This window comes from Hemicordylus capensis, chromosome 1 (assembly GCF_027244095.1).
Source record: "Hemicordylus capensis ecotype Gifberg chromosome 1, rHemCap1.1.pri, whole genome shotgun sequence".
Taxonomy (NCBI): domain Eukaryota; kingdom Metazoa; phylum Chordata; class Lepidosauria; order Squamata; family Cordylidae; genus Hemicordylus; species Hemicordylus capensis.
The window spans coordinates 218,526,984-218,549,289 of NC_069657.1; the positions used below are offsets into that span (position 1 = coordinate 218,526,984).

General features: G+C 41.1%; 1 protein-coding gene across 2 annotated transcripts in view; it reads right to left on the minus strand.

Moving 5' to 3' along the window:
* SATB2 (SATB homeobox 2) overlaps nt 1-22,306 on the minus strand; it is a 277,520-nt gene that overhangs the window by 128,927 nt on the left and 126,287 nt on the right. For both annotated transcript variants that reach the window (XM_053283545.1, XM_053283544.1), the window contains exons 5-6: nt 19,067-19,190; nt 3,449-3,551 (exon numbers count right to left, since the gene is read on the minus strand). In XM_053283545.1, coding sequence (XP_053139520.1) covers nt 3,449-3,551; nt 19,067-19,190 — 227 coding nt within the window. The remainder of the gene's footprint in view (nt 1-3,448; nt 3,552-19,066; nt 19,191-22,306) is intronic.

Here is a 22,306-nt window from a genome sequence, read left to right on the forward strand (position 1 = left end):
ACTCTAACATTTGACAGCCATGGGATATCTCCTGGAGCTATCTTATGACTGCATACAAGTGGAAGTTTGTTGTGCAAATGGGTTATCTCCTCTGACTGCAAATGATTCCATAAACCTAATAATTCAATGTCCAGTTGCAGTTCACATGGCATTTTACGTGCAAATTACACTTATGGTTCATTCACACAACACTTTTAATACTAACATATTCAAAAGAAATCACTACAAAAATCTTCCTGTGGTTGCCTGTGGAGATATATTTTATATTGCAGTTGGCCAGAGAATCTGCTGATCACCAGAGTATTCAGGATGTTAATAATTTTCCATAGCTTCAGTTTACAGATTTCCCCTACTAATTTTTTTTAAGTTGAATAGAACACATGGTATGCCACATGAATGAATGAACTTAGTGGCCAGTGAAGGAAATTACATTCCAAAGCAATAGAAAAGTAAGATTTGAAAGCCACTTTTGATATTCTGCAAGCATCCCATATTGCTCGGGTGATATGACATACAAGGTGATATGACATCGTTCTGGGGAAACCTCCATCTCTAGTTCAGGAAATGCAATTTCAAAGAACAATGCATTAAAGTAGATACACATGCATAAGCGAAGGAAAGAGAAACAACTAAAATATCAATAGACACAAGAGGGACCATATGATTTCCTACAGTAGCTTTCCTAACTATGTGATGGTTATTTCAGATTGTCTCATGGTGAGTATTTTTAGTCTATTTACTTTTCTGCTCTAAGTATTTAGCTCTAAATTAAAATCATCAAAATTTCATAGTATAAAACATGTGTTTACTCCAAAATCAACCATGGACTTATCTCCAAAGTTCTCTTTACAATTTCTCATAAATTCTATAATTTTACAGAAACTGAAAAAGGTACCACTTTAACACTCTCTACACCCATTTTATCATTGTAGAGGATAATAATGAGATTCAAAATCTGGAGCACACTAAAAAAATATACGGTGGAAAGGTATAGAAAATATCCACATAGACCTTAATCTGCTTAACTTGCTCAGCATAACCTACCATACAATCCCAGCATACACATTAACAAAACTGTTTTAAATCACTGTGAAGTGAAGCAATTTACTGTAAAAAGGTTTTACTGGAATTGAGCACCATACATCTACATAAAATAGAATAATATTCTCTCAGTTGCACACATCCTATTCTTTCATTGAGAAGAGTCAGATATAGCAGGTAGAAAAAAAGTAAGACATCATACAAGCTATTTCCAAACCTAACAATTAACTTCACTAAGGTGTTTTCACCTATGAGGCTTCAACTGGCTTGTGCTTAAAGAGATCTATGATGTGAATGAAAAATATACATGGGCAAGATTGTACATCTAGTTTTTCCTATGAATCTCATATTAATTATATTTGCACATAAAATAAATAGCATACGGGAGGTTAAAAGGCAGTTTGTATCATCAATGTCATTATTAGTATTATTTATACAGGCCTAAAATTGGTAGCTGCTATACAACATTACAAATAAAACAGGACTGGCATGCAGGCTTACATTTTAAAAGTCAGGACACATTAAAAGGAAAGGAGGAAAGTCAAGTAAACATACTGTAGACCTTTAAGGGAGCAATTCTAAATCTCACCAAAGTCCATGACTTTTCTGATAGTTTTTAATGGACTGTATCCAAGCATCTTTTTAGAACCTGACATGAAGGTGCAGATGCAGCTAGTTAAACCCCCAAGTTAAATAAAACTGACATAAATACAGGCTGCCACCAGCTAAGTGAAAATGTAAAAATATTTTGAAGTCTAAATAGTTCTGCTGCATTTATAGCGGGTTCCACAAACTATACAATGAACATGTTTACTTCAAGTTCTCCCTGCCTATAGATTTTACATCTGGTGCTAATGATATCAAATTATTGATTGTTCAGTTTCTTATATTTGTTTAAATGTTAAGTATATGTTCTGCAACCTAATGCTTTTCTTCTTCCAGAGAGTTAAAAAAAAAATCTGTGCATTAGTCATATTTACTTTGATCTTCCAGTATACAGTATGTAATTATTTTACTGTTTGTTTATTTCGATGGAGTAGGAGGGGAAAAGGTTGGCCAAAGACATCTATATGTAGCAACTTGTAACAGAATCACATAGCTTATGTTTAGGAAATCATGGTTTTGATTAAGAAGGAACCAGTTAGTTCCCACTGCTTTATTAAAAGAGACATTAATGGATAAATAAGAAACACATTTCACGCAGCAGATTATGCTCAACTGCAATGCCAATAAAATAATTTTGAAGCCCTTTTCTACTTCCAATTTGCAATTGTAAATTACAATTGCTCTTTTGCTTTTACTTTCAGATACCTAAAGTGTTGGATACATATGTCAATTGCTATGACATCAGAGGCTGCCTCAACTGGATTGACCTTAAACATTGGCTAATCTTGCTGACCAGCTCACAATCTCTTATCTCCCCCTCTTTTTTAACTTTAAGGAATGCATTGAGATTGAATGCATTGAGATTGAAGATCTCACATATGAAATTAATTCTCATTTATAAACATTAGGTTATGACGTGGGAATGGAAATCATAAGAAACTGAGAAGATGTGAAATGAAAAATATCAAAATCATCTCTTTGAAATGGTTCTTAGATGAGAGTAAAAGTTCTATATCTGTTTATTTTTCATGCAAAATCATACCTGTTGTGAATTTTTGCATTGTTGTTTTCTCTGCCAATTATTTAACTGATGAATCAACACTTTTGAACTGTGTTAGAGCAGCTCGTGTTTATTTCACACATACTTTAACCTTTCCTTTCCTCTTCATGTGTGTGTGTGTGCGGGCATATGCGTGTGTGTGCGCGCACACACACACTCTTCTAATAAACTATAACAGGCTGAATCTCTTGAACAACACACAAAGTTATCCAGAAAACACTTTGAGCTTAGATCCTCAACCTCTTGATAGAAATCTAGGTCCTATTCTGTTTTTATTGCACTTAGTTTAATTGTACACTTACTAACTAAAAAGAGAAAAGGAAAGCTTTAAAAACTGAATACTATGAAAGCTAGTAGAAGCTTATAATATGTTAGAAATACTTGATAGTTAGCGTGGCAACTCTGAGAACAGCACACGGAAGGCTTTCTAGTGCGTTTGGAAGTATAATTACATCCCAGTCTGATGACATAGGAAATCCATCCCTTTTTCTCTTATAAAAGCCATGCTATTCCTTTGATTCTTTCTAAGCAGTGCCGATACAGACAGCACTTTCAAATATTCCTTTTTTATCAAGATGCAATATTTATCAAAATTGTGCTAATTCAAACAGTGGTTGCTTTGAAAAAACCCTTTATATCAGGCTAAAGCTTGAAGATACTGTAAACTTATTATTTTAGAATAGAGAATTTCAAGTATTCAAGATCTAGCTTGGCAAAGAATGATAACTAAAATCTATTTACCTTTAATCTTCTTGTACTTTTTATACCATCTCCCAAACTCCTGGCACTTGGTTGCTGACACATTGGCATAGTATGTGCTATTTACAATAGATGATATCATACTCTGGAAGTAGAGAAAAAAGAAAATGTTTCCATAAAGAGCACAATCAAATACCCTTCCCAGATAAAGTAATATACAAATTCAGTTTCATCAACTGTTCATTCTTAAACTCTTTTAAAATTTTTAATAGATCTCAAAATTGGCTTTATTTTCCATTTTGTATCACCAGATATGACTGCTGTTATTGCTAATTATGTGGAAGAGACCCTATATGAATTAAGACTTATGTCTCCAGCTTACCCCCACTTGTCATTTTAATTTATACTGTGTATTATCAAAAGAATCCTCTTACTAAAAGCATAACTAGAAGCAGTGTCACGTTGGAGAACACAAAGGGAAAAAAGAATTGTGATTTAGGAACCGGATCCTAAAGGTAAGATTAGATGCTCCAGCATGCATAATCCAAATAATTCTTTTCAGATGTTTCTGTTCTGCTTCCAACTGCACCAAGGACCACACAGCCAAGAATCAGAGAACATTCGTGCTATTTGATGCAGAACAATAGTTAGGCAAATAAGTTAAATTAATATAATTTATAGAAACGTGCCATTAATCCTTGTATGAAAATCTACACAGGAAAGAAATTACAATGCTACTTGGAGCAGAGAGAACTAAAAATAGTGCAGTATCACACACAAGGCTAGGAACCTCAACACTATGAGCTTTAAAAATATTTTGGATCACTGGGAACACATTAGAAGCCAAAACATTTTCACCACCCAGCAGCCAGCTCACTAGTTTGAGTTTCACTGCCTAAGACAAAAGGAAATGATAAGCTCTGCAGCGTCTCTGTTTTTATGTATCAGTTTTATTAATTTTAATCCTTCCAGAGTTTAAGATATCTTTCAATCATTAAAAACTCTTTCACATAAATCACAACTTTTATGTGATGATATAGTGTCATATTTAAAAAGTATCAAAATACTAGGGCATAGAGTGCACAGAAAGAGTGTAGTAGCTGTCTAGACATTCCAAGAAATTGAAAAACTTTGGTCTTAAACCATGAAAGGAGAAATTAGATTTACAACTGAACTGATGTTCTTTTGTCTTTTCAGTGAAATTTGTTTCCATGATATGATGCACTGGGGTCTTCAAATGGCTATAAATGCTGTATGGGAAAGTTCTAAATTATAGCTTTAATCTCAGAGATTAAGTCTCAGATTTCCAAACAGGTATTGTTTTAAGACCCAAAACTACTACAAAGCAGACTGCAGCATCTCATGCTCTGTAGTCTCCATGCTTTCAGAAGCTGATTATGGCATCATTGTGATTTATTGTAGAAAAGTAAGAGCAACACACAAAAGGATTATTGAAGGACAAAATCAGGCGCGTAACAATGATAGGGCAAGGGGAGACAGTTGTCTGGGGGCCCCACTGCCTGGAGGAGCACCCCAGAGGCACCTCATGTGACTCCCCATTGCCCCCTGCCCAGCCCCATAGCCTCTCAGCCGCTTGCCCTCTTCGCCGTCTCTCCTGCTTGTTCTGCTGGCCCGCAATCGAAGCAGCAGGCAAGCTGCAAAGAGCTCCTTTTCTCCCGCCTCTCAGCTGATCGGCGGGTGGGCGGGGCTTCCACGGAGGCCTCCGTGTAGGCCGCAGTGAAGCCTGAACTCGAGTAGGGCCCAAGCAAGCCAGGAAGGAGGAGGCAGCCAGAGTGTTCTCTGCAGCAGAAGACCCCTTGCTGCCCTGCTTAACCCAGACCAGCATTTGCCAGGTAGAGTGTGAACTCCTTTTTGTGGTTACCTTTCCCGCCCCCCCCCCCATATATAGGGATCTGCTTGCCATAGGGCTTGGATATGGGGGGGGGAGGGACCGAGAAGTCTCTGAATATTTATTTTGAAACAGCTTGGAAAATTTGCTGACTTAAAAAAAACTATCTAAAAAGTCCTATAAGTGGCTTGTTTCATGGCAGAAAATTGCAAAAACTTCTGGAACAGTATTTTATTAATTTTATTTATTCATTCATTCATTTATAAATGCACTTATGTTCAAGTTGTTTTGCAACCCAGAAGGTCTGAGTGAGAACTGTGAAGCATGTGTGGTGCTTTTACTTTATTTTATTTTTCTTGTGTGTGAACTGCTCTCCAATAACTTGCAGGGACTTCAGGGTAAATCTGGCCAACATGTGAATGCAGCACCTCCATTCCAGAGGAGATGTGTCTTAAAGGGCTTTAAAAGCCTCCTGTGAAAAACCTCCTGCAATCAAACTTGACTGAATTTGTTCAGAATTCTGAGAAAACAAACATAGGTTCACCCTGCATGGTTGAAAGTCTCCTTTGCTAATCTGCAGCGAGGGGCCCATTTTAATAATTCATCTTTCTAGTGTGTTCTAGGCATTAAAAGTAATACAAATGTATAGTACTCAATGTATATCACTATATATTGTGACACGTGTGTGTGTGTATTCAGTGAAATGTATTTGCAGGCAGCATACTTATTTGGGAATATCAGACTTAAATCCTTGGGGGCCTGGGGTGTGCGGAGGCCCTGGACTTTGGGGGGGGGCATTTTAAAATCTTGTCTCTGGGCCCACTCCAACCTTGCTACGCCCCTGCATGAAGCCTCTGCAGTGGTTTGGACACCTGGAGAACCATTCCTCCACCTGGCACCTGAAGACCTCCAGCAGCTCATCCGCTGTGTGATGTCTATCCAGCAGCTCCACATGTAACAGAACCCACCTGGGCTTTGCTACCTGGGATGTGCTGGCCTCACCAACAGCAGCAGATGTCGCTGCCTCTCTCTCTTGCCCCCACCAGTGTGCAGTGAGGAACAGGAAAGCAGCCTGCACTCCACCAAAGGTTGTCCACACATTTGTAGTTAAGTGCAAACTGATGTCAGGTTCTACTGGGTCCAGCAGCCCCAACATAACCTCCCTGCATGCCTGGTACAGGGAGGGCACCACCCTCCTACTGAAGGCAGTCCATGAGGGGATCTGGTACTCAAGGGCAAGCAGCCGGAGCAGCCAGCAGAAGCTGGCATTCTCCACCATCTCAAATGGCTGGCCATCCAGAGCCATAATCTCTCCAATGCCCTGGGTTATGAGATGTGCCCTGGGTTATGAGATTGTCTCTGGGCCCACTCCAACCTTGCTACGCCCCTGGACAAAATTCAACAGATTTAGGACCAGTTGCAATGGCACCTTCTGATAGTTTTGGCCCCAAGATTCACTACTTTCCGTGCTTTTCCAATTGTCCCTGTAGATTTTTATTCAGCCCAGCTGCAAGCATTCACTTTCACATGCTTTCTCACCAGTTCTCAAGAAGGCTTCTTTATGCCCACCACCACCACCCTTCTCCTCTCCCAGAGAGCATCCTCAGCCGTGAAATGAGCCTGGCCCAGCCCTGACATCCACTTCTCCAGCTACTGATGGATGTGGCTCATGGATTATCTATATTTATACACACATTTAAAAAGGAGATTAAGACTCTATTCATGAAGGAGAGAAAATGGAAGCCATTGACTGGACCCTAATTCATGCTTTTAAATGGAAGTGAAAATACTGGCTGCTTTCTAAAAATTAACAGATTAAAGATTTCATGCAATAATGCTAGACACGCTTTGTTTAAACTGGGGACTTCAGCCTTTTTCACATGCTTCCAACTAAGTATATTCTATTTATTTATTTATATTTATATACTGCCCTTCATCCTCAGGGTGGTGAAATCCAATGAAAACAGAACAAATACAGCTAATAATAATTTTAAAAGACTAAGGGAGAGCTTATTGGCCAAAAGCCTTAATAAAAATTAAAAAAAAAAGTCTTCACTTTTCTCCTAAAGGCTGGGAGAGAGGGAGTCATGCAGTTCTCAACTAAGAGCGAGTTCCACAGCCTGGGGGCAAAAATCGAGAAGGCCCTGCTTGACAAACAGGACTCAGCAATTGTCAGTACGTGAAGGAAAGCACTCCCAACTGATCTAGTCAGGTGGGTAGATTCAGCTTGGAGAAGATGGTCCGTAAGGTACCTAGGGTCCAAGCCATTTAGGGCCTTAAAGGTAATAACCAGCACCTTGAATTTTATCCAGAAACAGACTGGCAGCCATGGTAGTGCCTTCAAGACAGGAGTGATATGTGCACTGCAAGCAGTCCTGGAGATCAATCCGGCAGCTGTATTCTGCATCATCTGAAGTTTCCAATTACTTTTCAAGGGCAGCCCCACATTGCAGTAATCCAAATGCAACATGACTAAGGCACAGGTGTCAGAGGTGAGATCATTCTTCCCAAGGAAGGGCTGCAGCTGGCGCACCAATCTAAATTGAGAAAATGTGCCCCTGATTTGAATGGCCACCACCTAGGAGCAGGGCCAGACCCAGGAGAACCCCCAAGCTGCAAATCTGCTCCTTCAAAGGGAGTGCAACCACATCCAGAACACACTGAAACCCCATACCCTGATCAGGCCTTCTAATAACCATCATCACCTTCCTCTTGTCAGGATTAATGAATGTTTGGAGAATAGAATTGCACCTGCTGTCCCTGCATCTGACCTCCTTGCATTGCTCTAAGTAAGAAGTTCTCTGTAGCTTTTTCTAGAGGTTCTATCATCAACTTCCAACCATAACTGCATGGAGAGGAATTAGGATTTTGCCCCCTTCTATCTCCAGTCCTGACCTCTATATTTTGACTGTGCCTGTTTGCACAAAACCAACACACATGTACACAACACATGGAGGTCAGGAGCAGAAACAGTAGATAAAATCCCACACTCTCTCCAATTCCACTCTCCCTCCACACATTGTGTGCATGTGGGTAGGTTCTGGGCACACACTCAATGCGTAGAAGCTAAGGCTCGGCAGCAGTCACAATCCTGATCCCCCTCCATGCACTTGCAGTCATTTTATGTAGCTGGAAGACCACATGAAAGAACCTCTAGTGTAAGTTACTTATGAAAAGCCAATTTCTTCTTCAGTTTGTTGTGGAACTAATCACACTCTGGTCAGTGGAGCTCATGCTCACCACATAAAATGCAGGCCACCAGCCATGCATGACGGCCGACCTGCAACAACAAAACCATAGAGTGAGAGAGTGAGATAACTGAGACCAGGTATTTCTAAATACATGGCTGATAGTCAGCAGTTGGTTGTCACAAGTTGTTTAGACCTGTAAGTAGTAGTAATTTACAAAACTACAATTGTTGTGTTTATGAAAAAGCAACGGGAAAGAAAACTTTTAAGCATATTACACCTATACTCAGAAGGCTTCACTGGCTCCCAAATTATTTCAGGACACAATTTTAGTGCTAGTTTTGACTCGCATTAAATGGTCTGAGGCAAAGATATCTGAAGAACTGCCTCCTCCTATGAACCTGCCCAGCAGCTGAGATCATAATCAGAGGCCTTCTGTTGCCAGAAGCAGTATTTTGGGGTCATGCAGAAAAGCACCTCTCTCAATATAATGTGGCTAACAGGCTAAAAGCCTTTAGTGAACTTTTCACCTAGTGCAGCTTTAGCAGTTTGGCACAAGTTGGTCATTAGGACAGGCAAAGTTTAGTAACTTGCCTCCAGGTTAGAGATTCAAAAGACTGTAAAGGGATGTTGTCAGCCTTTACGAAGGCAAGCCACTAGCAGACCCATCAAAAGGAAACTGTTATGGGTGAGATACTCCCCAACAAGAGAGACCACTTGGAATGCTCAGCAGGATGCCATTTCCCCTTTCCTTAAGTTTAATGAAGTGGCCACCTAAAATAAGGGAGGAGTCGCTCATAATAAACAAAACTATCTGCACCTTTGCACCTGGGACATCTTTGTCCAAGGAGGCAAACACAGAGCCATTTTTGCCATAACACTTGAACATTTACATAACCTGCACTTGCCTTTGACATGAGATGACTAAGTCCACTCCAGCAATGAACATCATTGTCTTGCAAGAATCTCCCTACCCTACAGGGAGGGATGACCACTTGATAGAATCAACAACTTGCACATTTGCGAGTATATTTGCCCTACATGATCGACATGGCTCAGAGCTATAGAGGACTCTGGACTCCACCCCAAAACGGACACTTGGACAGGCGAGCTGTGGCTGATGCTCCTCACCCCTTCTTCCCTTCTCCGCTCTTCTTCACTCCCGAGGAGGCACCCTGCCTGATCTTCGCGCAACAGACATGGTCAGAAAGACAGGTAACCACTCACACCTCAAGCTGTATCTCTCTTTTGCCTCGTTCCCTGCCACCTTCCCCGCTATCCAGGCACTTTTCATTATTAGAAACCTCTTAAGCAGACCTTCCATTTAGAAATGCTAGCCAAGTCATTGAACTTCCTAACCAAACTCTTTTGCCTTCTGTAACTCCCCATTTTGATCCTTTGAAACTATACGCACACCTCCTCATCCTTTCCAATACACCAGACTTACTTAAATTGATACTGTGCAATATTTTTACCCCTGATCCGAGTTAATTTCCCCAGGTAAGCAAAAAGCATTGCTGAAGCGTCTAGCCAGCACTTTGGTGCAGTTTTGGTAACACTTCCTTCAGGTGTATCTTGCCCACAGAAGTTAGATGGGTGGCTACCAGAAAGGGCGGCTTTTCTGTGGTTGCACCTCAACTTTGAAAAACTCCAGTTGCCCCAGGAGATTTGTTTGCCGCACAATGTGGCTACCTCCCAGTGTTTATTGGAGACCTGGCTTTTCCAGCTGACCTTTTAAGTTGTAGTTTTGAGCTTTTATTTGCTATCTTGTTGGTGACTGGGTTTGTACTACATTATCAGACTGTTCTCATGAGCAGCCTAACCTAGGCTAAGGCAGTCCAGCCTGGGTTAGACTGTTTGTGTGCAGTGCCAGGATCTGTGCAGTTTCTGGTACTGCCTACCCATTTAATCGCACTTTTAAGCCCAGACTTTAGCCGTGGTTAAGGACACAAGTGCACCCTTAACCACAGCACACACAGAGATGGGTACCTAGAGCACACATCTCACAGGGCTATCCCCCAATGCACTATGCTCATCGTGCGGTACATTGTGGGATACATGAAGGCCAGGACATATTCTGGCCTCTGGAGATCTGCACTGCTTGCAGCAACGTGGATCGTGTGGGAGTGCGGTCTGCGCTCCCATCAACTTTGCAGGATCATCTAGGGGAAAGGTAGGTTTTGTGCAGTCTTGCCCCCACCCACCTGCCCTCCCCACCTCCAGTCATATGAATAACCTTGATAATTTTTATTTTGTTTTAATTTTTATTTATTTGTTTTTGTGATTGAAAAGGCAGGATATAAATTTTGTAAACAAACTCCCTCCCAAAGGCGATCTGCCTAGTCCCTTTGTTGTCATCCTTCTGGTGCCAGGCAGAGTCTGTCCTCTTTTTTTTTGTCTTTATTTATCTAATTTAAATAAAGATTTTTTAATGCTTGATAAACCGACTCATTTTAAGAATACATTAATATCCATTGTTATTAAAAAAGAGTAAAGCAGTAAAAGATACATATTTATAGTAAACATTTCAAGAAAGAACCTTTGCACCATCTTAATAACTGGCAGAGCTGAGATAAGTAGCAGTAACTCCTTGCAACTAATAAAAATAAATTGCTTTTCACAATATTTAGGAGATAATGGGTTATAATTCATAGAGATGTCCTGATAAGTTTCCAGAAAGGAGATACCATTGTAAGAGAGACTCAGGGTATACAGTTCTTGCTATAGTGAGATTTAAGGGATCAATATACTGGGATTGGGGTGGGGGGGAAATCAGACTGGGGAAATTTTGACCTGATAAAATCTTTAAAGAGGTTAAAATATATCACACCAGAGACTAGACATGTTGTTCAGTGGCCCACTTCATCACTCTCATGTGTACACAAAGCTAGCAATAGGCTGACTGATACTACTAAAAAAAGGCATGTGAAAACTGTGGTGGAACTGGGTCACCATGGGAGCAACAAGCATGGCTATCCAGAGATGTGAGTTTTGCGGGGTATACAAATATGCTAAGTAAATAAATAAAATGCTCAAACAGCAACTTGTGAATGAGATTATGAAGTCACAACATCCAAAAATAGAAAGGTTTTTAAAAATTTTTAAATAATTTGCTCTGGATCATCCAAGCTCATGTTCTGACAAGGCTGGCCTAAGACAAATTACAGGAGAACCTCAGTATCCGCAGGGGTTCCATTCTCCGCTACAACTGCAGATAACAGAACCGCAGATACCAAAGCATTGAGTCAATTGGACTCAGGGAGTTATGTTCCTGGAGGGACGGGAAGGTCAAAATAATGCAAAAAATGTTCAAAATAATGCAAAGTGCTGGACCATGCTCTGCAGGTTCCCAGATGTCCAGAAATGCCCCCCAAAAGGCCCAATTCCACCATTTTTTGATGGAAAATTGTAGGTTTTTTTAAAAAGCAACAAAATGGCTCCTGGGCTCAAAATGGTGACCGAAAATGACCTCAGAGGTCATTTCTAGCCCCCCTGAACCTGCGGATACACAAAATTAGCTCTTCCCCTCATCACTTTTTTTTTTTTTTTGGCATCTGCTAAGGTTGGGTATCAATTACCCAACCACGGATATGCAAAACCGCGGGTGTTAAGTCCATAAATGGCGAGGTTCTCCTGTAACACCTAAAACAAAAAAATAGAATACCCTCCTCTGCTTGAACTGGAGGTTATTTTTAATGATATATTTATTTATTTATTCATTATTTATTTATTTATTGTATTTCTATACCACCTGATATAGAAATCTCCAGGCAGTGTACAAATGAAAACATACTATAAAACAGTTAAAATTCATAAAACAGATAAAATCTCAATACATAAACACACATTAAAACTTAGATTTCAACTAAAAGTCTGGGAAAACAGGTACGTCTTCAGTGGTCCTCCTAAAGGCAAAGAGAGAAGGAGATGCTCTCATTTCAGCAGGGAGTGCTGGGACAGCTACAGAGAAGGCCAGGTTCCAAGTCACCACCAAACAAGTCGGCGGCAGCCATAACCAGATCTTTCCAGATGATCTTAATAGGTGACAGGGTTCACAACAGAGAAGGCACTCTCAAATATCCTGGGCCCAAGCCATTGAGGGCTTTATAGGTAATAACCAGCACTTTGTATTTCACTCAGAAACATATCAGCATCCAGTGCAGTTATTTCAAAATCAGTGTTATATGATCCCTTCGGGTAAACCCAGAGACCAATCTGGCTGCCACATTCTGTACCAATGGTATAGTTTCCGAACTACGAACAAAGGCAGCCCCATATAAAGTGCATTAATTATAGTAGTCAAGTCTAGAGGTTACCAGTATATGTACCACTGTTTTAAGGTCATTTGCCCCCAGAACAAAATGACTTTATTAATCCAGAGAATAGAAAATTGATGCCCAAATCTGCTGCTCAAAGCAAATGTTTCATTATCTCTGGATAAGCCCTGGGTTCTAGAGGTCATAGATTCATATCTTCATGCCTATGATCTCAATGAATCATGCTAAAAATAGTTGCTGCTTGGAGTTGCCTCAAAGCCCTGTACTTTTAAGTAATTTTCAAGCCAAAGCCCATTGTGAAGATTAGATCTTGATGGTAAGTTTGTAAAACATAGCCTGATCTCAGGATCAAGCCGGACAAGATGTAAGTACTCATGTTTGTTTGTTTATTCACATGGCCTAATAATATATACATCTTCATTACAAGCCCCGCCGCCCACTGAGGTCATCTGAGGAGGTCCGTCTCCAGTAACCGCCGTGTTTGGGGGCTACACAGAGACGGGCCTTCTCAGTTTCTGCCCCGAGATTGTGGAATGCGTTCCCTGCTGAGATACAATCCTCCCCATCTCTGGCAATTTTCAAAAAACGCCTGAAAACCCATCTTTTCGCCCAAGCTTTCTCAGCTTCCTAATATTTTTGGGTTTTAATCTCTGGTTTATTTTTAAATTGCTAAATTGTTTTTAAGTTTTTGTATATGTTTTCAACTGGTTTTATGTTATTGTAAACCACCCAGAGAAGAAAGTTTGGGGCAGTGTACAAATTTGATAGATAAATAAATGAATACATACATACATACATACATACATACATACATACATAAATCAGGGTGAGGGAGGAGGTCTAACATTATATTTTTAAAAAATAGCCCAACCTAACAGAAGGGAGCTGAACCCTACTCCTCATTCTTCCTATGGTCTGTCACTCCAAGTACTTGTGTCCCTGGTTCCTTTCTGAGGAAGAGCCAGAGGGAGTGAGGGGAGGGAGTTCAGATGATTGAACACAGAGAGGTAAGGTGCACAATGCACATCCTTTTTGATGCTAAAGTTAGACATCCCAACCCCTCTTTCTTTATAATGGAACAACACACTTGAACAAAGAAATGTGGCTGCTGCCTGCCATCACATCTAGTTTGGCCCTCATCCAAACTTGGAACAAATCTTTCCAGCTTTATGCTTCAATGATCCTCTAGTGATGGTGTTTAATAAATACCTTAAATAAGGCTGAAGAATTTGGGTTGATGTCATGTTACTATTAATATGTAAGCATTCTAGAATTAGATCTGATATTCTGTCTATATGCTAGCTTAACATTTTAAAATACATATAGACAGATGAGTGCACTTATTTACATACTCAACAATGCATTGTTTCCCAGAAAAGTGAAGAATGTTTGCAGAATGTGATCTGGGTATGGTAGGCTGAAATTAAACAAAATTGACAGGAAGAAGGAATGGGTAGGAGTAAAAGTAGATTTGTGGGAGGAGGAGAAAATAAGACCTATACAGGTTTCCATATAATATGTTAAATTAAAATAAGGAAATTATATGAGAAATAAGAACATACCAGTTCTGGTGGAAAGGAAAATATATGAACAATTTGAAGTACAGTAATTCATACAGTATTTAGTCATAAAGACAAGGGTCACCCAGCCCTTGTCTAAGCTGCTATTCCTCTGAACAGCCATTCTGCAGATACAGAGCACACCTAACCAGGGGGTGGGGGAAGTACCATTTCAAATCAAAGTGTGTGATTACGTTTTCCCTTTAGTGACAATCTGTATCCCCATCCAAATTGGAAGAAAAGCTCATGCAGTTGAACTCTCACTGGTGGGAAAGAGACTGTGCTGCCTCCTTTCACTCGTCTACAGAGGAATGTTTGATGCATTGTCAGCACATAATAAACAGCAGCATTTACTCTCCAGTTTTGCTCCTCGGAGACAGCTCTGTAATTTGCTGCTGTCAATAATATATTAATCACAAGGGGGTTGTAATGACATTTCACATTTGGCACAATATTTTCTTAAAACTGATTTGGGAGAAGGGATTGTATTAGAAGTAAAGTCAGCTGATGGCAACAGACAGCTTATCTATAATATTCCTTTTTCTTTTCTCTCCCCCGCCCCCATATGAAACATAACGAAGAGGTGGGGGGAATCTGCAATTGTAAAAACAAGAAGAATGCTATCATTATTGCTATTGTTACACAAGCTAACCTCATATAGTGTATGCTTCATGCCACGAGACGGGACAGGGCATATGTAATCTGGGTAAGGTACACTGGGTACTACACTATTCATTTGCTGTGTGTGGTGCTGATCTGATGCTGATTCAATATGCAGCTTCTGTGTCTACATTGAAAACATCTGGGCATCAAGAATACTAGCACTCTTCATTGTCAAAGAGTCAGATAATACCTTGTTGAAGAGGGGCAAATGTTCCATTACTGCATATCTATAGAAGATATAAAATGCAATACTGTAAAAATATGATTCCATAGAAACAACGTGAACTTTACTTCCACCATCATGGCTATATGATGTTCCTTGTGTCTTCTCTTGCTTCTCCTCCTTCCCACTTCCCCTACCACAAGTTCATCTGTTCACTCTTGATATAAGAAAGTTACATGCCCTGATGAGATAAACTGGGGGGGGAGAAGATTATTATTGTTCCCTGTGTAATTTTCAGTATGAATATGTCAGTTGTGCAGTTTCAATTTATACATCTGTCTAACGGAGTTTTAAAGAAAATGGTAAATGGACAATCTAGGAGGATATGAGACATTCATACCCACTTAATCATCCAGTTGTCCATGTGCTTCCAAATTATACTGGGTTCAGGTTACTCAGCAGAATTCTCAAGCACATGGACAACTGGACATAGTGGAAAACAAAATGCCAGTCAGATGTTTAGGTTAGGCACCCATCTATCTTGTATTTTAGTTGCTCAAAACATAACCAACAAAAGTCAGAATAGCACCAGAATTGTGTGGGGGTACACTACAGGGCAGACATACCCATACAATAAACAACATACTGCACTGTAAAGACTGGATTCTGGAGAGCAAAAAGAAAAGAGTACAGAAAACCTATTTCTGTATTATCTTTATTCCCTGACTAAACTCCAGAGAGTATGGTTTGTACGTCTAACTCATCTGCCACTAGTTTTTAACTAAAATGTTAAAGGCCATTACACTTTGCGTAATTAATTTGATAGCAAGTGCATTGGGAACAGCATCACCATTATGAATGTGAGCTGTTCCCACATTCTTGTATTATCCACATTGCAAGTTGACATGAATAGCAAAGTGGAACAAATCTTTGAATGGGACCCCCTGAATGCTCAAATGCTTTCAGTACAGCAGAGAGAAGATAAACTGATTGTAATCACTGCATGGCAGACATCATGCCTTGACAGATCATGGCAGACATCGTGCCTTGGAATTAGGGTTGGCACCAAAAAAAGAAATTATATTTCAGGATTTCTCCCAAGGAAAACGTTCTGAAAGTTTTCAAGGGTATAGGACAAGTGACATTTCTCCGGGGTTTTGCACATTTCTACAGAACGCAAGAATATTCCAGGTCAAGCTGGAAGGGGAGAACACACAAATGCACTGATATGTATTTCCAAATTATAACATAAGTCTACCATCACTTTTCAGTAATTCAATCCACTTTCTGCAGCAAGTTCTGTGCTGGACCCAGAGCATGCAGCATGTAATATCAACTCAATGAATCCAAGTGCTACAAGACTAAACTCTGAGAATCCATAATCATCAAAGGGGAGATAGCCAATAACAAACATGCCACATTATTCCAATTGACACAGTAAGGCTATGCACACGAGCAGCCTTACCCAGATTAGGGAAGTTCTACCTGGGTAGGGCTGCTCGTGTGCAGCACTGGGATTGAGCCTGATCCCGGCGCTGCCTCCCCCACAAGCGTGCCCTTTACCCCGCATACAAGGTAGTGCACATAGCCCAAGCATACACAGAGTTGGGGAAATCCCCCAATACGCCACATCATCAACTGTGATGGCACTCCCACAAGGAAACACAGGGATTGTCTGGAGGGAAAGTAGGTGGTAAGCTGCCTCCCCCGCCCACCCCCTCTGCCCCCACAGGGAGCATGTAAAAAGCTTCAGTATCTCATGATTCACATGGAAAACATCCCATAACAAAATTATGCCAAGAAAATTCATAAAGCCCACACATACATAAAACAAACTATTCAACACTAGCATAAAGTTAGTGAGTGATACATTAGCCCCGTGAGTGAGTGAGTATGTGTAGGGGGGGGGCATTTATTGCAAGGACCATTTGGAGATACAGAACAGGTATGGGCTCTGTATGTATGTGTACTAGCATTGCTGTACAACTGTGCACAAACTGTTCTAAGCATTTTTGTAAGAGCACCCTTGCACAACACCAACAGAGCAGCATTTCATGTGTGTAGCAGCCCTGATGGGTCCCTAACCCAGGCATACACTGTGCTGAATGTCAACCATCATCATCATTATTATATGGACATATGATGGTATCCAGAAAAATCTTTAACCGGGCTCATAATTTTCACAGTCTCCAAAATAGTTTTAAAGAAAATATCATATTTCAATACTTCCATTAGGCAGCTAACTTCTGAGGAGAAGTGTAGGTGTACATAACATATGACAACTTCTGCAGGATTTGGTATGCTGCAAAAGGTTCAAATATGAAATCTGTCACCTGATGTAGTACAGATGTATGTTTTCTTCAACTGTACTACATGCGCCTTCTACATGTTTGAATCTGGGCTCCTCCTGTTGCCAGAGTTATAGGGATATCCTAAGCAGTCTCAGATGTTAACCCCTGCTAACTGGGCAAAGAGGCACTTTTTACTGTGGTAATTCTCTTTATTTAGCAGGGGGAGAGTAACTGGCCCTATCCACCCCCAGCACAGTACTTCTAGTGACTGTTGCTGGTGTCTATCTTATGTTTCGTTTTAGAATGTGAGCTCTTTGGGGACAAGGAGCCATCTTATTTATTTGTTATTTCTCTTTGTAAACTGCCCTGAGCTATTTTTGGAAGGGCGGTATAGAAATCGAAATCATCATCATCATCATCATCATCATCGGGAAGGACTCGATGTCTGGATAAAACAAACCAGTCAATAACACCTGTCTGACTGTGTAAACAAGAAATAACAACAACAACATAGTAATTATTAATAATAATTAATAATCGACATAGCAATACCAGGGGATAGCAGAATAGAAGAAAAAGAAATAGAAAAAATCACCAAATACAAAGATCTACAAATTGAAATTGAAAGGCTGTGGCAGAAAAAGACTAAAATAATCCCAGTGGTCATTGGCGCCCTGGGTGCAGTTCCAAAAAACCTTGAAGAGCACCTCAACACCATAGGGGCCACAGAAATCACCACCAGCCAATTACAAAAAGCAGCTTTACTGGGAACAGCCAATATTCTGCGACAATATCTGTAACAATTGACAATAAAATTCTGGCATCCCAGGTCCTTGGGAAGGACTCGATGTCTGGATAAAACAAACTAGTCAATAACACCTGTCTGACTGTGTAAACAAGAAATAATAATTTGTCACAACTATGAAGACCACCTTAGAAAAAGCTGTGTCTGCGTGTTTTAAGAACACTGGTCCATTCGACTCAGGATAGGATACAAACTCTCAGAACAACACAAATCTATGTCACACTGATACATCATCAATTTGCTAATCACTAAAATGCTGCCTTGTGTACAAGTTTTATTTCCTTACTCTGAAGGAAGCAAGGAGTGCGAAACCTTAGGATACAATCTATTGTTTACAGGATACATCGTAATATATCTGAGCTTCGCAAAGCAGAAAAAATGTATTAAGATTTGTTAAATAAATAAATAACATTTGTTATTTGAAATACTGTGACAATGCAAACTTGCACATTTTATTAAAGTTTTGATATCTGGAACAAATAGGCTTCTGTTAATTTGATAATTTATATTCTACATCATTTGAACATAGTAAATACCAAAGAGAGCCTCACCCAATGCAGGCAGCATGTGCCTACGGACTAGCCAAAAACAGTGAGAGGGAGGAAGAAGGATGGAAGGCAGAACAGATAACACATGCTTCAGATCCAAATATGGGATGGGATCCAAGGAACATTGTAGAGAGCAATACTTTCATCTTATTCTCCCGCCATCCCTCCACCACACCTAACTGTCGTCCTGTAATTGCAATTCTTCTTTTTTAAATGAGTCATACATTTCCCCCCTCAATATTATTTTCTATACATTTTTATTACAACTTTAGGACTCCATTGAGATCAATGCCCTTACCACTGATACAAGCACCGACCTGGGAGAGAGGACATTCTTTGGCTAATGTGCTCTGATTCATTTCTTTGAGCAACTCCTTTAAGGCATTGCGGACTGTGGCATGGTTCCACTGCTCTGCTGGCAAGTCTTCCAGCTTTGAACAACTGTAAGAACAGAGAACAGAAGAATAAATAGATGGAAAGCATCACCTGCTATGAAGGAATGATTCTATCGCATTATGTTGTATAGTTTGTTTTTCTTCATTTTGTTCTGTGTCCCCACCAGGCTCTGCAGGGGTTAAAAGGTGAACTGGATGGGGCCAATCACACGACCTACTGGGTGGGTGGGTGGCGGGGAGGCTTCCCAAGCCTGCCTTCCCCCCAGACAATCATTGTTGTCCTGGTGGGTGCACGCTTTGCCCTGCTCCATGCAGCACAGAGGCCAGGATCCATTGTCCTGGCCTGCGGAAATCCCACAATGCACCACGGGAGTGCACAGTGCACTACGGAGATCCCCCCAGCACCGGGGAGCACCCGTGAGTGCTTCAGTGCCAGCTGAAAGCAGCCGGTATGGACACATGGTCAATTGACTGGGGTTAAGGGAGTGCCTGCTCACTTGACTTCATTTAAATGCCCAACCACTTAGCCAGGTGTGCTGAAGAGGCGCTGCTGAGATTTGCACACCTCGGAACAGTTCCCACAGGCAGCGAAGCCTGGGCTTAACTGCCCTAACCCGGTTTTGGCTGCGCATGAGAATAGCCTCGATAAAAGGGAGGATTGAATAGCCAGGAGGAAGAGGACTGTGGGAGAGGGTGTACTGCTGAGTGTCCAAAATGTCTCTGACTTGCAAGTAAAAGAGGGAAAGCAAGTTTCAAACTGGTGTCAATGTGTCAAACTCTGAGATGCAGCAAGAATAAGAGGAATTGTCAAATGTGTCTGAGGAAGAGGTTCATAGTGAAATACTGGAAGAGGTGCAACCAACTTAGTGTTGCAAGCAGGAGGTACTTACTGATGCTAGCTTTAAGTCTTAAGAAAAATTGCATCCCAGCAGGAGATGCCTTTCACTGATGAAAGGAGGGAACAAGTGGTCTGGAAAGAGGCACTGTAATATAGGGTGTTTTTTTTGTTGTTGTTTTATTTTATTTATTTGTCAAATTTGTACACCGCCCCAAACTTTCATCTCTGGGCGTGCCCTCTCTCTTGCTGTTGCTCCCCTGCAACTGATATTTAAGGTCATCCCTAAATATCCCCTTCCCCCTTGAATCCTTACTTGGAACCAACATACTGGCTGTGATGTTTTAAATGAGTTTTTTGTGAACAAAATCTCTCGTATTCGGGCCGACTTAGATTCAAACTCCACTATTGTTACGGAATTGTAACAACTGTTAAACAAGTGTTACAAACTCCACAATTGTTACTGACGCCAAGGTGTTCAGCAGTTCCTCTTATGTGATGACCCAGGATCAATTCTAGTTTGTGATTCCTGCGGATGTGGACAAGTTGCTCGGAATGGAGCAGCCTACCACCTGCCCTCTTGATCCTTGCCTGACAGGGAGGTTGTTGTAGAAGGCCTGGTAGAGATTATAAATACTTCTCTGAGGGAGGGCAGAATGCCTCCTTGCTTTAAGGCAATCATTAGACTGCTTCTGAAGAAACCTGCCTTGGATCCCTCAGATTTAAGCAACTACAGGCCTGTCTCCAACCTGTCATGGCTGGGCAAGTTGACTGAAAGGTGGTGGCCTCTCAGCTCCAGGCGGTCTTGGAGGAAAACTGATTATCTAGACCTATTTCAAACTGGCTTCGGGCGGGCTATGGTGTGGAGACTGCCTTGGTCAGCCTGATGGATGATCTCCAATTGGGAATTGACAGAGACTGCCTTGGTCAGCCTGATGGATGATCTCCAATTGGGAATTGACAGAGGGAGTGTGACTCTGTTGGTCCTTTTGGACCACTCGGTGGCTTTCGATATTATCAACCATAGTATCCTTCTGGAACGTCTGAGGGGATTGGGGGTGGGAGGCACTGCTTTGCAGTGGTTCCACTCCAACTTCATGGGCAGATTCAAGATGATGTCCCTTGGAGACTGTAGTTCTTCCAAATCTGAACTTTCCTATGGTGACCCTCAGGCCTCCATATTGTCTCCGATGTTGTTTAACAGCTACATGAAACCACTGGGAGAGATCATCAGGAGATTTGGTGTAGAGTGTTATCAATATGCTGATGACACCCAAATCTATTTCTCCATGTCAGCATCATCAGGAGAAGGCATAACTTCCCTAAATGCCTGCCTGGAGACAGTAATGGGCTAGATGAGGGAGAACAAATGGAGGCTGAATCCAGATTACTTATTGTGCAGGTACTTATTGTGCAGGGTCGGAACTCAGTGGAATCTCCTGTAGTAGCAGAGTCTTTGCTTAATGTTTTCTTTCGCTTGGGATTCCCTTCTGAAATTTTGACATAGAGGTACAAACTGAGGTACATGACCTCCTTTCTGAGGTCATGGAGTTTCTCTGGGAGGGCTGTGGCATCAAGCACATCGCTTGGGATTCCCTTCTGAAATTTTGACATAGAGGTACAAACTGAGGTACATGACCTCCTTTCTGAGGTCATGGAGTTTCTCTGGGAGGGCTGTGGCATCAAGCACTTAAAAACTACAGTATCCCCTTATTAATGGATTGGGGGGAAAGGTCCAATGCTACGTTGAAGGAGATGATTAAAACACATGTGGACACCCACACAAGCGACTGGGATGACCATCTGGCACACCTTTTGTTTGCATATAGGGAAGTTCCTCAAGAATCTACAGGATTGCCCCCATTTGAGTGAATGTGTGGTAGTGATCCATAGAGTGACCGAGAGTCGGATACGACTGAACGGATAAAGAGAGAGAGAGGAGAGTCAGAGGACCTCTACATCTGGTTAAAGCAAACTGGGAAGGAAACATTCTGAGTGCAAAATATCTGTGGTGGACTACAAGCAAACCTCATTATACACGGACTCTATATCCACGGTTTCACGTACTCACAGGTGTCTAATGGACACCTGCTTTCATTATCCACGAAAGGGTTAAAACCCATGTATCAGAGGTTCCCAGAGTGCCAGAAGTGGAGGTTACTTCTGGACATTTTGTAAGAAGGAGTCATATTGTGCTTCATTTCTTTTTTAAAAGTTTATGCGTCTTTAAGGTTTTTCTCCATAAAGAAGCATGGAGGTGTCAGCAAATGTATAGCTTCATGTCAGGGGCAAAGGGGTGGCCTAGAGCAGTGTGGGGTTGGTGGTAG